The sequence below is a fragment of the Dermacentor silvarum genome, chromosome 4 (genome assembly GCF_013339745.2).
Source record: "Dermacentor silvarum isolate Dsil-2018 chromosome 4, BIME_Dsil_1.4, whole genome shotgun sequence".
In the NCBI taxonomy this organism is placed as follows: Eukaryota; Metazoa; Arthropoda; class Arachnida; order Ixodida; family Ixodidae; genus Dermacentor; species Dermacentor silvarum.
In genome coordinates, this window is record NC_051157.2 from 84,196,323 (window position 1) to 84,212,382 (window position 16,060).

The 16,060-nt window shown below is 44.0% G+C and overlaps 1 protein-coding gene across 1 annotated transcript in view; it reads left to right on the forward strand.

Annotated features, from left to right (window-relative positions):
- Window positions 1-15,409, forward strand: part of LOC119450335 (succinyl-CoA:3-ketoacid coenzyme A transferase 1, mitochondrial-like) — a 32,502-nt gene extending 17,093 nt beyond the window's left edge. The window contains exons 8-16 of the mRNA XM_037713767.2: window positions 680-740; window positions 860-967; window positions 6,297-6,402; window positions 7,441-7,535; window positions 7,994-8,115; window positions 8,717-8,792; window positions 10,632-10,808; window positions 11,260-11,361; window positions 11,801-15,409. Coding sequence (XP_037569695.1) covers window positions 680-740; window positions 860-967; window positions 6,297-6,402; window positions 7,441-7,535; window positions 7,994-8,115; window positions 8,717-8,792; window positions 10,632-10,808; window positions 11,260-11,361; window positions 11,801-11,842 — 889 coding nt within the window. The 3' untranslated portion in view covers window positions 11,843-15,409. The remainder of the gene's footprint in view (window positions 1-679; window positions 741-859; window positions 968-6,296; window positions 6,403-7,440; window positions 7,536-7,993; window positions 8,116-8,716; window positions 8,793-10,631; window positions 10,809-11,259; window positions 11,362-11,800) is intronic.
- Window positions 15,410-16,060: the final 651 nt, after the last annotated feature.

Genomic DNA, 16,060 nt, shown 5'->3' on the forward strand with positions numbered 1-16,060 from the left:
AGTTTGTGTTGAAGTGATAAAAGGTCACTTCGCTCGCTTCTGCAGCGGCGCTTAAGTTCCTCACGCCAGCGTTTGACAGCGCGTGTCTGCGCTCATTGAATGTGATGTGTTCATGTTTGCCTGTGGGCGCTGACATCGTGCTTGTTAATGTAGTTAATAAGCGAATGTTTACAAGTTTATACGGACAATAAAACTACTATTCTTACTTTGTATAGCTGTCCACTAATTTGCTATCGCAATTGATACTTCGGCTGTCGGCTGAAACTACGACTTTTTTTCACACGTAAGAATTAAAATAATATTGTGTGCAGTTCAACACTACTCCCATTTCTCAATTTTTCCTGTTTCTCAGCTCTTGTGTTTCCCGGCTCTTACGGTTTTTTTTACTGTCCCGTGAAAAATGTATCAGCGGGGTTCTACTGTAGTGCAATTGACAAAGGTCTGCTCTGCACTACCATCATTTGCATTTCACTCCTTGGAGAGGCAGGACATGTATCGGGTGAGCTCCTGAACAACTATTTGCACAGTGTGCTAAACGCAGTTTAAATCATAGATCTGGGACCTCAAAAAGGTTTGACGTAATGCTAAGGCATTAATCTTGCATTTACCGATAAAACGCGACTGAATTTTTTTTTACTTCTTGAAATGAGTTGAAATGTTGTTCTTGGTACCTTTTTAGGAAAACAGCATCCAATTTCAATCCAGTTATGTGCAAGGCAGCAAAATACACAATAGCTGAAGTAAGTTCTTTTGCCATACTTCTCACTTGTCTTGAATCTCATTTGCATGTTGAAGACACATAATGTCTCAAAATTACGTTACTCAAAATTATGTTACTCTTCTTTATTTTTGCAATCAGGTGGAGGAGATTGTTGAGACTGGTGCCTTGCCTCCTGACCATATCCACATTCCAAGCATCTATGTGGATGCCATCTACAAAGGAACAAGCTTTGAGAAGAGGATTGAGGTATGTGTTAAGCGCAATTTAATTTCCTAACTGTATTTTAACTCCTTCAGGCATGTGATAAATTCTCTTCATTAAATACTTATCTTAAAGGGGTACTGACAAAAAAATTTTGTGTCTCACTTTTGTGGCTTTATCAAATAGCTGTTCAACTTGCAACTACAGTGTCCTGCCAGAATTTCTTAACACGTAAGAAGATAACCAGTTATATCCTCTTGTGACCGTTTAAAAATGCCTGCCAAATGGAGCACGGCTTCTTGGTGTATGGTTTGTTTACGGCGTATCACTGCTTGGTAAAAAAAAATCGGGGTTAGTGGTCACAAATTGCTTTCACATGCACCAGTCATCCTAGTCCAGTGGTCGCAAGCCACACAATGACCGTGCCTCACCGAAAGCTGGACGCACGCCTCATAAACCAGTCATTCCTTGTTCACTCTGTGCTTTTCCACATTCCATACAGGATAAAAAACGTGATTTTACACTGTCGCTTCTGTTAGAAGACACAGCATTCTTCTCACTTTCTCTCCCCTGTTTTACCATTATTTAAAGCTTTAGAAAAGGTGATCACAATGCGGCTTCAACAATGGCATCGCCCCATGCATCAGTGATACACGTGACCCCCCCACCCTCCAATTTTCATGACAAACAGAAGTTGCCCTTGTAAACCAATCGGATACCGTGAAATTTGGCGCGCTTTTTACATTCATCACATTAATAGATGCTACTGTCAGGGTGTCGAACCGAACCCGAACCGAAAACCATACTGAAAACCACCAGCAATAATGAGGCTCAACGGGCATGGGAAATGTGCTTTTTGTTGCGGACCATGGTTCAACGTATGTTTGCCGCCTCCAAGCAGATTACAACGCTTTAAGACCTTTCAGATCTTTCTCTGGGCACAATGTGCATGATTTAGACTTATTTGTCTGCACTTAGTCAGTGCAAGACTGCACAACGCATAGGTCGGCAAACTTGCTCATGAGTCGACTCACTCAGACCGACCCGTGAGTCTGAGCGAGCCTGGGCTGGCTGAGTGGAATTCTGGCGAGTTTCAGTCCGCGTGAGCTCCGCTCTGGAGCGCCTCTTCAACGAATGCCTTTACAACGAAATTACTTGTATAACGAAGGAATAAGTTTGTCCTGGTTGTATTGTGAGCTGTGCGGTGCGTGACCTTTACAACTGTGACTTGCCCCAAGCATTTCGTTATAAAGGCAGTTTGACTGTATGTGTGAGTGAGTCTGAGTGAGTTCTGTTTATGTTGCCGATCTAAAAAAAAAGAACATCGCTAAAATTGTGGCGACAGCAGCAGCGCAATGCGGCACATAGCGTACAACGCACGAGTGCACAAAAAATGATAAAACAGGGGAATATGCAGCTGTCATTCGTTTAGCCGCCGGGCTCTGCGCCACATTGGCACCCCCATGCCCCTTCCTCCTTCCCTCCCAAATGCGCTCTTGCAATTTTACGCCCATCCTTACCGCTGTTCCGGCAATGTAAGTTGGCGCCGCTAAGTCAAAACTCAAGTTGCTGCGCTTTCGACCCTTCCCTTACATGTATCTTCACTGCTTCATGTTTTCCTACTATTTGCACTTCAGTTAAACGCTGGTGGCAGGTTTGGAAGAGAAGTGGGGGAAGGCTTGCTTCGAAGAACAAGACATCTGGGCACGTGCGAGTAGTGTATGCTATGTAGGCTTTCCCTTTCTCTTTTGTGGCCAAGGTCAGACAAGGCTAGATAGATACTACAGCGCTGTGGGCTACGGTGTTACGAGAAGCGAGAAAGATGGACGATGTCCATATTTCTCGAGTGTGGTAGGCTCGGTCGGCTCAATTACTGCGCCCATTCAGCGCTTGCTCGAAATCTCCCCTGTTTTGTCGGCGGTCTTGTTTTTGTGCGGGAGCAGTGCCAGCTAGGGTTCAGCATGACTGACGACTGACATGGCACAGCTCGTTTGTGGGTCGTGCTGTGCCTCTATGCGCTTGTGGCAATTTATATAATGAGCGGCTGTACACCTGTTGCTTCTGTGGAGTGACCGCACTTTCCAAATGCTCAATCTCCAGCAGAACGTTCGAGAACAACAAGATGACCTGGACTTTCAACAGGGCTCTTGTGAAGCGTAGTTACCGTATTTTCGCGATTCTAAGCACCCCCCCTCTATTTTTGCGAAAAAATTGGGAAAAAAGTTTGCATGCGAATCTAAGCACCCCCCTATTTGTTAAGAAGAGCGCGCAGCCAAGGCCGCCAAGCGCGCTTGCTCACTCTCTTTGAGTCGGAGCCGTCGGAGTTGCGAGGTGGCACGGCCACCGCGGCGCGATCTCGCCATACAGCCGGAGTGCAGAGGCGCGCGGACTCGTGACGCTCGCGCGCCGTGCGTAGCCGGAGCCGTCGGAGTCCCGAGGTGGCACGGCGTCCGCAGCGTGATCTCGCCGCACAGTCGGACTGCAGAGGCGCGTGGACTCGTGATGCCCGGGAGCCATGTGGACTCCGTAGCCATAGCCGTCGGAGTCCCGAGGTGGCACGGCGTCCGCAGCGCGATCTTGCCGTGCAGTCAGGACTGCAGAGGCGCGCGGACTTGTGACGCTCGCGCGCTGCGCGTAGCCGAAGTTGAGCGTCACGAGAGCGTGGAGCCGAGTGTCACGGAGATTTTTCGAATCGAAGCACCCCCCCTCACTTTGGGCATCGCGATCATGAAAAAAAGGGGGTGCTTAGAATCGAGTAAATACGGTAGATTGAATGTTGGTGATGTAGCTTTCGTGCGAACACTCTGGTGCCTTGGAGGATAGGGAAAAAAAAAAAAAAAACTAGAAGGAAGCATGATGCCAAACAGCTAGCTGCAGCTAGCTGTTGATTTTGTGGACAAACCAGGACTTACAAAATTATCAGTGCCTAGTGCGATGTTCGACAGCTCAAAAAGCAGAACAGTGACCCCGACCTTCTGCTGTGCTGTCGTGAATTGTAGAATGTGGCATATTGTAAAGTCATATTTTCTTTGTGCAGCACAACTTTAGCAGCTCCCAATTTTGTTTATGAGACAGGCCCTCATACCTCACAGTGCCCCTCATACCTCACAGTGCCAGATGGGAAGGACTGAGTTCTATCCTGAGCTGCCAAAACACACGTGCGCCACAAAAACAATTTAATTAAAGGACAAGGACAGTTCTAGCAGTGTGCAAGGAAAAACACTGATTGGAAATCTTGTCTGAATAATTGTGGTTTAGCAGGACCGCATTTGCGTAGATGATCGAGTTGCTGAGATCGAGTTACTGAGTAAACAGACGGAGGAGGTTACTTACGCACAATTGTTATCAGCCATCGAGTAAGCACGCCTCGTCTTAGGCAGCCTATGGATTCGCCGTCTTGATTTATACAAAGCAATTAATTATATGACCCATCTCGGCATGTTTGGATTCCCTCAAAACGATGCGCGGTGCTGTAGCATTGCCTTTAGCTCTTTAAAAAAGCACTACACTTTACTAAATGCATCTGGGACGTACCCTTCCTCTTTTTTTATTACTTGTATTGTCGTGGTGCATCGGATGGGATCGTGTTGTATCACATTTGGTGTACATGTCAACAAGCCTTTTTGTTGCTGAACAGATCTCACAAGACTTTTCATTTCAGATTTTTTTTTAATTGTGTAAATTCAATATTTGATGGTCGTTTTTCTCGAATACTTGTATTCGGTTAGAAGATTTCACTATTCGAACGCCTCCATAAATTCCTACCTAGGCCTTGGGCCAAGGAGACCATTCCTCCCACCTCCTGACAAAACCTGCGCACGCACCATGCGGACAAGTCAATAGCACCGCGTAGCGTATCGTCATCATAGGACAAGATAAGTTTACTGTGCCAAGCTGGTTCACAAATTGGTTCAGTGTTGCGAACCGGATCGCGAACTGTTGCAAAATTTTATTTCTCCAAACAGAACTGAAATCAGTTTGTGTTAAACCAAAACCAAATCAGTATTTTTTTCGGTTCGACACCCTGGTTATAATTAATAATTTGTTGCATGGTTCGAGGAATTCAGATGTCATATCGTGATCACGAATTCGGCAGCCATCTAACAGAGCAAAAAAAAAGCTAGACAAAAATTTTGTGCCAGTTCTCGTTTGATCCAGCAACTTTTGAAATGGACAAAATCAAAACAGAGTTGTGTTTTCAGTTTGATGAGTTTTATTTAATTTACAAATGTTGTCTCAGTGCTTTGAATCGGAAAGATTAAGTGGGTGCTTCAGTGAGGACTTTTAAGTGATGATAAATACAATGCAGCAGTAGCTGAAGGCATTCTTGGCAGCACACCATTTGCAGTTGACGATGTCAGGATCTAGACAGAAAACAGCACAAACTAATAGAACAAGAGAGACAGACAATCAGTTTGCGCTGTTCTAGTTCTTAATACCATTTACCAACTAGCTTAACAGCAAAACTCTCTTGATGTCAAGCTGTATGTGGCAATAGCTGATGGATGGACAAATGAGCTAAAATTCACTAAATAACTTTTTTGCAGGGCTTGTTGAGATTTCAAAATTGAAGGCAGCCGGTTCAAATGGCAGACAAATTTAGGGAGCATATAATGCGGTTACTTGGCATTATGGATCAACGAATTCATCCTGCTGTTTTACATGCAAGTTTGCCAGAAATGCTCGGCCTAGCACCAGTTTATAAAAATATACACACAAAAATGTGCAGTGAGATACATTTGTGTACCAGTTAACATTTTCATCCACTGCAGAAAAATGTCACTGTGGGTAATTTGTGAGACGTGTGGCATAATTTACCATAATGGCAAAAAATAAAACTATAGAATTGTGCACACGGTCATACTTGAGTGGCCGCACGAGTCCACTTAGGGGTTCTTCACATACGCTGTTAAAGGAGTGTGTACTCACGAATACATTTTCCTGTTTTTTTCGTTTGCTTTTGTAAGTGTGTACTTCCTACGGCACATACAAGCAAGCAACATTGATGCATTATGAAATCAAACTTTGTGCTTAAACACAGGGTGCATCTTATGATATATTATTGGTGGTTGCTATTTTGATGGAATACCAAAAATGTATGCTTGCACGCAGGAGAGGGCCACCACTGTAACAATGTTCGTGTTCTCTCACAAGGGGCCAGCAGCTCATTTTCTAGCATTGATTATGGAGGGAAAAAGTAATGAAACCTTTTAGAATAAAACCCTAGAAGGTGAAGTGTATGGCTTGGTAAATTTGCTTTTGAATGATCTTAATGTATGGGTCCCGTGGGGCAGATATGTCTTTTGTTTAAGTGCTCTAGTCATGCTGTCTGTTTTTCCCAGCCTGTAAACTTGGACATTTGACTGCTTTGCAGAAAAGGAAGCTGAGGGAAAAAGCTGGTGCTGGTACTAGCGGAAAAGATGACATGAGAAGCCGCATTATCCGAAGGGCAGCATTAGAATTCCAGGATGGCATGTATGGTATCCTTACATTTTTGCTATGCTTGGCTATGTTTTATTTAAGTATGTGGGCTTCTTGCTGTGTTGTGTGCACATTGTTAGGTCTAGCAGCTGTGTTTCATTCACTTGTGCTACCAGAAAGGACAACAGTGCGTCAACGCTTCAGCAGGATATGCATTACTCGCCTGCTGATGCTTAGTCTGCAAGTTCAGTTCCTTGCTGCAATGGCCACACTCCTGTTGAGTGGAATGGAGAAACATGCATTGGCTGAAATATTAGGAGCGGCTTCGGAAGTCGGAGGGCTGGAGAGGCTCACCCCTCCATTATCTAACCTTTAGCTTCCACTAAAGAACGACACAATATCCACCTCACCTGTGCGATTGCTGCGCAAAGGAACATCGGCCACTTAAACCAAGCACAAGAATCCACACAGTAACACTATGCAGTGCCTTCTTTTCTAGACGCCTGCCGTGTGTCAGCCATGAAACGCTTAAAACCACCACATGTCACGTAGAAGTGGCCTCATCGCTTCCCCGTGAGACTTTGTGTAAAGCACAGCATGCTATGGCTGGCGTCGAGTAACCAGAGAAGCGAAGGCCAAAGGGTGACAGTACACTGGTAGATTGGCAAGAGGATCCAGGGGTTTCAGGAAGGGGCAGGAGGTGCGTGAGTCTTTCTGGTCCCCAGGTATGATGGAAGCTCAGCATCCCACTTTTAAACAATTATTATTAACGAAGATTAAATTATTTCCAAAGCCTCTTCATGTCATGTCAGAGTGATCAAAATTTATGGGACTACTGCCTCAGCTATGCCATTGTACAGCTGAGGTGCAGATTTTAGGCACAAAACATAACCTAACCCAACCAAACTGAATAATTTATCAGTTAATTAGTGATGTTAGGTAATTAGTTTCACAATATTGACATAGCTTTCTAATGCTTTACTGCCCTATTCTTTGCATGACAGATGTGGGGGCTCTTATTTCTCTTTAGCTAAGTGGTCATGGCATTTCAAAATGGGCATTTGGATGGCTAATTCCTTAGCTTGCGTCTCGCAAAGTCAACCTTGGCATTGGGATCCCTGTGCTTGCAAGCAACTACATTCCCAAAGGAATTCACGTGGTGCTCCACAGTGAAAATGGAATCCTTGGAGTCGTAAGTGAGACTTTTATGATCAAAGCTTGCTCTTGCTTCATAGTTCACTACTGCTTTCAAGTAAATGGGTGTATTCAATCCATGACAATGTGCTGTTTCTTGTAGTAGACGGTCAAACAGTCTAGTTAATTTAATAAATGATTATTGTTGGGTTTTATTTTCTGATAAGAAAAATAAGTTTCCTGGAATGTGATGATGCTTAGTCATACATTTTAAGGGTGTTATTTACGTGTACTTTTCATAATAAAATCTGCCAAGCCAGTCGTATACCGTTTTGTATGCTTGTTTCATCACTTTTAAATCAGCTGTCAGGTGATAACTAGGTTGTTTCTATGATAGTGCTGTCACATTGCAAATGTAAATCTCTATTCAATGGTTCAAAGCTTAAAGCAGCTACACTTAAAAGTTTGTACTCTAAAGCTTCCATTCTTTCTGGTTAACGCATATATTTTCTTCAGGGTCCATACCCCACAGAGGAAGAAGTGGACCCTGACTTGATTAACGCAGGCAAGGAGACGGTCACTGCACTGCCTGGAGCTTCCTACTTTGGCAGTGACGAATCATTCGCTATGATTCGAGGGTAAAGGATTTGTCAATTCTCACAAGCAGGACTGTGATTGAGTCTCGCATGTATAGCACTTTCAGTGAGCTGGTTGAAGTAGGTTCACTCGATGGACCTAACTGCCAATTTACTGTGAAAACTCGGTGTACTTGTCTCAGATCCACAGAATTCACTGAGTGAATGAATCAAAGCATAATTAAGTAAGTACAGTTTAGCCTCACCGCACTTGGTCTGCAGAGTTAAGTGGTAATTTGGTCCGTTGTGTGAATCTGCCTATAGCAGGAGCAGCCATGGGATCAAGACAGACATACTGCTTGCTGCTTTTCCTTTAGTTTAGCCCCAATATGGCTGTGCTCAACCAGACCAGATAAGTCCAGTGAAGCCACAAGTTAAAAGAGAATTCTTTAACTTGTCTTTGTGGCACATGGGTCATGGTAAGGGCTTTTCTTGATCATAATTTGATACAGGACACCTAAACGGTTTGCTGAGTTTGAACCGCTCTGAACTGACTCGCTGAAGTTCAGAACACTCTGCGCGGCATGAGCTAGTGAACACTCGCTGAGTAGTGTGGATACCAATTCTCATCTCCCCCCCCCCTCCCTCCTCCTCCTTATTTCAGAGGCCACATTGACCTTACAATGCTTGGCGCAATGGAGGTGTCACAATATGGGGACCTCGCTAACTGGATGATTCCGGTGGGTTGCCATTCTGCGGTTATTGTAAACTGTGCTAAAATACCAGTGAAAAATTCTGGGGTGAAATTCTTCAATAGCTTGTCTTTAAAAAATATCATACTACCAAAAAATAAATGAATAAAGAACCCTGGCTGACAGAATGTACAGCGCAGCAGGATCATGTAGATAAAACAGTGTACCAAATTTTCCGTTGTGTCAGTATAATTTTTCAATGGCATCTGTTGAAACGGGCTTGCTTGTCTTCGTCACAGGGTCCGTGACTACCTGGGGTGTGCCCATAGTCTAACGACTTCCTTTTAGCCAGCAAGATAAGTAGAGTCATTATGTGAAGGCAAACATTTTAGCTTTCCTGGGAAACTCTCTAGTTGAAGCATGGTGTAAGATATATACTCTTTAGGTGGGGACACTTCTCGGCTTGCTTGCTAGACGCGATCGACCAGATAAAGTAGCACGGGCGCGCGTCTATCGGGGCAGTGACGGCAGCGAATACCTATCGGCGGAACGACGCAACTTGAGTTAGAACGCACGTGACAGCATGCGTCGACAAGGAACGCGCGCATGCCCTCTCCCCGGTGACCTACTTTCGTGCGTCACTCAATCATTTCGGATTTCCCGCGAACCGCCGGTTGCTATAACAACGGGAGATTAAACCAATAAAAAGCTTTCTGTGTTGAAGTTGCGTCGTACTGTCGGTAGGTATCCGCTGCCGTCACCGGGCAGATTGGCGCGCGCCTTTGCTACTTTATCTGGTCGATCGAGTCTGGCGAGTGTCCTCACCTAAAGAGTATATATCTTACACCGTGAGTTGAAGCAAATCATGGCTGTGTGTTTTTATCGGTGAGACTGTTGCACACTGACTTCCTGAGCATTATTTTGAAAAAGAGAACACCTTTTGCTTGAGTCCATACAAATATAAAGTCTTCTTCCACGCTACGAATTTCTGACACATTATAGAGTAGGGCACTGTTTTCTTTTTCTTTTCTTATTTCTGTGCCCACAGTTGTCTTATTTTGATGAGGGTTGAACGCAAAAGTGCTAACGTGAGCGCTCTTGTATTCCAGCGTGGTGCCTATCATAGCCCCGATGTTGCCTTGGAAAAGTATACCCAGTGAAATCTCTGTGTATGATGTATTATTGTGATAGCAGTTATACAAACGTTAAACCTTTTATGCACATTCATACCGTCAGTGCTTTCACCATCATACTGTCATGGTTATCAATGTCTCCTGTGCCACCCTTGTACAGAGGGTTAGAAGGACTTAGAGGCGCAAGCAGTGTGCAGTGTGTTTTGCTGGAGAAACGACGAAGCCAATTGAATGCACCATCATGCGCCACTCGATTGACTGTACAGAGGTGCCAGGACAGCATTCTGCCTTCTGCTGCTGACATGAGCATTGTGCTCACACGTGCTTGTATTCTTGCTGAGCAGCTGTGTGTTCACTGGTCTGAGTTGAACGGACAATAAACGTTAAGCTAAAACTATCTAATCTTTTCATTGGGCACTTAGAAATGCAGACGGGTTTTTGTTGGTATCCCATTGTGTCCCATTGAGGTGCGACGGCCACAAAAGAAATGTCGGTACACCTCATCACGCTAGCATTGTGAGATGCCTTGTAGCTCTCATGGCGCTGTTTCTGCAGCACAGCAGCAGTTTCCTTGCATGCTGCGTCATGCCAACATGTCGCCTCTGCATATTTTTAGAACGCTATCTGAAGAGCTTAAGTGTAATGCTAGACCTTGCTATCACTTTCGAGGCTGTGCCCTTGGGTAAACTGCCATTTTTTTATTTTTCATGATGGCGTTTATGTGCTCTGGCCTTTTTTTTTTTTTTTGCTACAGGGCAAGATGGTGAAAGGCATGGGAGGCGCCATGGACTTGGTGTCTAGCAAAGCAGCTGGCACCAAAATTGTCGTCACCATGGAACACGTGGCAAAAGGGAACAAGCCTAAGATAAAGAAAGAGTGCACACTGCCGCTCACCGGAGAGCGCTGTGTTGACCTCATCATCACTGAAAAGGTGCACGTTGTGAGCTGTGTGCTATTTCCTTAAAACTTCTGGCTGTTCATTTTTTTGCTGACAGAAGAATCCTGTGAGTGTGGCAAACAAAAAATAGCATATTGATGTGACATCAAGTGCAGGGTTTAGAGAAATCAGTTATGTTGATGAGGCTACTTGTTGAAATAGGCAGTCATGCCAGTTCGTTCTCTTTAAAAATACAAGGTCACTTACTCAGCAAAGAGGATGTGCTTTTCATGTGCTTGGCTGGAGCTTCTGTAAAGCGATTGTTGGCTTCTAAAGCTCTCTGCTACAAGTACCGAGTCACAGCCCTTTTGGGTTCAGGCTTGACGTGACAAATGGTGTTTGTTATCAGAAGATATGTCAATTTATTATTGTTTATAGTTGCGATCATTTGGCCTGTTGAGGTCCACATTGATAAGAAAAATGCATACCGATTTTTTTTTTCCAGTGTGTGTTTGAAGTGTGCGAAAAGAAAGGCCTCACACTGGTTGAGATTGCCGATGGTCTTAAGGTTGATGACATCACCAATAGTACAGCCTGCCCATTTGAGGTGAGCATGCTGACACTGTTCAAAGGTTTAGAGCAGTGGCTCTCTACATTGGAGGCTTCTGGGAATGCTTGTTCACTGACAAAAGGAAGGCGTCCTAGAGATATTGTGTGACAAGAAAATGCAGTATACTTCCTTAAGACAAACTCTGTTAAACTGCATTGTCTGGTAAGGTGTATAGACTGGGGACAATTATTTTCACACTGATTCACTGCACATACAATAAGCTAAACTTCTGATAAGTCTAAAGTTTTTGAGGCTCCTTCATACTATTTATAAAAGGCTCTAAGCTCACCAAGTACTTAGTGACTCTCATTCACTGGTAATGGAGTGACACACTTTAAGGGTGGTAGATTTCCAGGCCTTAGAACATGTCTGAAATCTGCTGGGTAGGGACGCAAGAAAGATTAGTTGATGATTTTATTTTTTATTTCTCTTCTAGGTGTCGCCAAACTTAAAGCCAATGCAGCAAGTTGAACTCTGAAGTTTACCTGTGACCTGAACTTGACTTTCACTTTGGAGATACTTTTGCATGTCACATTATGTTGACCTTGTTGTGAACGTGGGGACTTGAGTGGCTAGGTGTGGTGAACATTGTGCGCTCTGATGTGCATTATACGCAACTAATTTGTAATTTGGCGACATGTATTTTATAATTTTTTGAGAGTGCTCTTGTTTCCCTCAGCTTTATTTTTTGTGACAATCATGATTTGCAAGCGAAAAAAGTTATAATATTTTCGTAATTGTGCGCCATATCTTATGTTGCTTTTTTAGTCTATTGATGCATTTCTAGCTGTTATTATTGTGAAAAAGTACAAATGTAAGTTTTTTTATGGTTCGTGATGCTTGCATTTATACCAGTGTTATTACCATTGAAGCGATGGCTTGTTATAGTTAGGGTCCTTCGATTTCTGGTAAAACCGGACAATTCCCGATATTTGCACCCTGAATGAAATTGGTTAAAATAGTGGTAAACTCTACTTCTCCTGGAAGTTTGCCCCTTTTGTACCTTCTGTAAAGGATTATAATAAATGCAGGTGTTACAAAACTAGCGAATGCTGCCCACCTTTTGTGACTAAGTCGTCAAGATATATCATACTATTAATAATATTAATACTACAGTGTAATCTCAATGATACGAAAATATCACGCAAAATATTCGCATTAGCCGAAATTTGTATCATCGAAACGCAATTAAAACTAGCCAAATTAAGGGGGGGACGTGGGGATCAGATCGCGAAAATCGCAAGAAAAATCTATTTTTGAAAACCACGCGTTTCGGTAATCTACGCTGTATCAAAATTGTTTGGCTGAAAACGCACTAAGAGTGCCCGAAAAAAGATTAATTCGTCAGTGCGCGGGGTGAGAAAACAGCTTTAAATCGTGCAAAATCCCCGTAGTTCACGGAGACATATCTCGTATTTCCCGCCACTGAGCGCCGCTGGTATCGTTCGAAAAACTCAAAGTTTTGCCGTTCCGCCGTTCCGCTTCTCAATTCGTCCGTAGTCGCCATCTTGTAACAAACACAAAAGAAGCGCGGGTCTGCGATAGGTAGTCACATGGGCCCTCCGATGAAAGCGGGCCTCCGATTGGCTGCCGTGCTGAAAGGCATCTCTCCATTGGTTGCTGCTGTGACAGGCGCAAGATGGCAACTGCAATGGTCTGCTTCGTAAACTGCGCCGGTGTCTTCACTTGACATGCAGAGTTCGGATTACTGAGAGCTCCCAGGTTAGTGATGGATCGTCGCTCGTTGGAGAAGAAATTTTTGACGAAGCACGCCTTCGGAATACGGAAGCGCAAGCCTCCGGCAAGAAAAATATGGCGATTAGCGGGAGAAGCGGAGCAGCACCTGACTGAACGTGCTGCGCTACCTTGCACCGTGGATTATGTGCCGCACTATCTTGCACCATGTGATTACGGCAGCGAAACAGACAATCGCCCTGTGCCATCGGCACTGATAACGCAGTCGACGGAAGGCGCGCCAACGGAGGCTCCCGTGCCTCGGCGTACGGTCGCGCGAATCAGCCGAGATCGTATCTCGGTAGACATAGCTCGCTGCGACTAGGCAAAATGGCGCAAACACAAAGAACGCGGCCCAAAGCACAGCAGCCACTGGAAAAGGAGGAAAAGCACAAAAGCAACAAAAGCGTCACCGCTTTGAACTCTTCGCGCCCAGTCGCGGCCTCTGTGCTGTCCGGCGCCGCGTCCGCGCCTCCACACCAAAAGAGAAAGGGAGAAAGCACGTGACTGCGTGCTGTTCTCTTTCGCGGCTGTCGGTGGGGTGGAGTTTATTCGTATCAACCGACACGGGTCGAAAATCGATTCGTAACAACCGTTCTTTAGCACGTTGCAAAGTAATGGGGCTCTGCCGGGACCACAGAAAAATTCATATCATCCGGAAATTCGTATTAGCCGTGATCGTATCATAGAGATTCCACTGTATATAAATATGATATTATGTCTCATTTTCACTTGACACTCAAGCATATATATAAGGATATAGTATATTCAGCACTTGCTGGCCCTGATAAATAGATGCATTTACACAAATACAGCAATAGCATATTCTGTTGCACATTCCGCACGTTACACACATATGCGACAATAATGTGTTAGGAAGCCAACTAATGCAGTGCTGACTTTTCTCTGCATTGGGAATGATTGCTTTGACGTTGAGGGGATGTTTATCCAACTAGGCTACGTTCAAGGAAGGGTGGCTGATTCGTTTAGTTTGTATTAGATTAATTTTGCTGCAAGAGCGTACCGTATTTTTGCGCGTATAACCTGCACCACAAATTTTTGAAATTTAACATAGAGTCGTAGTGCAGGTTATATGTGAATTTCACCTCTAGGCAAGGTTCTCCACCATGCAAAGTTTCGTTATCTCCTAGGGAACTCCAACCCTCTCCCCACCCCTGCATGGGAAGAGGGGCGAAGAATTTGCCACGGGCCGAAGATAGGACTTGGATGAGTCGTGATTCCATGAATGGAGACTGTTTTTGCAAAGATTTGAGCGCTGTTGTATGCAGTTATTTCAATGGGTTATACGCATCATTTTTTGTTTATTTCTGGGTTGTTGTAATTAGGGGTGCAGGTTATACGCGGTGGTGGGTTATACACAAAAATATACTGTATATTGGGAACCATTAAAATAGGACTGAAGCATATGATGACAATGTCCAACAGGCTTATGACCGACACAACGATGCTCCCAGTTTATGTACATCAACAACGGCGTGTAAGATAGGGAAAAGCATCACACCTCTTGTGAAATGTGTCCATGTGCACTACTACTTGTACTTTTTTTACTGCGTTACAAAAGTGCCGAGAATAAAGTTTAGAACAGATCACCAAACCCTTCTCTGTTTGTTGCTTTTGTTGATATGGTTACTTTAAATGTATCAATAATGCCTGACAACAAGGATTCCTAAAGATGAGTTCGTTCCTGTGGTTGCTTGTCTAAATCGAACCTTGTAGAACATTGGAGACCATTGCTTGTGTTAATCGCTTGCAAAAGTTACCAAAAATATCCCAAACGTAGGGCTTCTAGATGACAAAACCCTCAATTTCTCCCTCGTTTCTCTCTTTAAACATAACACCTAACTTTCACCCTTCGAAATTCAAATATAAAAACTGAAAGCGAAGGACCCTAGTTAAGATAGCCTTCTACTGCGTGATACTTATGCTGATCTGATAATGTTGAAAAATAATTAAATTATGCTCTCTAGTCCCTCGCTTCTCATTGTGTTTTGTTTTCTCATTATAGTTTGTGCCAAAAGATACATTAACAAAATGTGTTGCCAACAATTTGTTTCTGATGTGTAGCCAATAAGTTCGCTGCATTTTATGCCATTGAGTGAAGTATACAGTACAGCATGTGCTGTAAAGAAAAAAAATTTCGTTCATAAAATGGGTTTTTACACAGTTCATTTGGTTTTGTGGCAGCACCAAATGTTTGTGAACTGTCACTGCTTGGATTGTGCAAACTGAATGACATTCTTGGGCTTCCATGTTAATAAACCCTTGCCCTAATAAAGTGAAAATTATGTTTATGTTGAAGAGCTCTTGTTAAGTATGCTAGCTTTTCAAAAAATAAAAATAAAGAAATGTCATTCTGGAGCTTATGTGTGGCACTGGCTCAGTATTATCTCTCGGGAGAAGGAAGGTGAGCATGAATTGAGCATGTCTTGTTGTCTTATGCTGAAAATGTTTTGAATTGTTAATGCAAAGTTGATTTATATGTGTAGGATGGGGATTTTAATATTTCACTCTTAGATTCTATCAAGTGGTTTGATTTGAAGGGGCCCTGAACTATCCCTCAGGCTTGGTGAAACGACATACGAGTCAGCGGGTAGCATACGCTGCTGTGAACATCTTGACCAAGTTTTGCTGTCTTAGCGGTGTGTGGAGCTCGCAAGCGAAGTGCGAAGTCAAACTCTTCAAACAGAAGCCTGCTCCTCACTCTCGTCTGGATGCTTTATTTCGTTATGAAGCGGATTCCTATTGGTAGCTGCGGTAGGCAGCGCAGCGTAGATAGTGAGTGGTCCTGATCCCCTTTCGACGCAGGGAAGGCCTGCTGTAGATACCGCAGCTGCCGCAGGGTGCCGCAGGCGCAGGGTGCCGCCACGAGTCCACTGGCTAAGCGCACTGCAGCTTGCTGAGCACAACTGCGTTCAGCGCGTCTTATCGGAAGTCGTGGTGA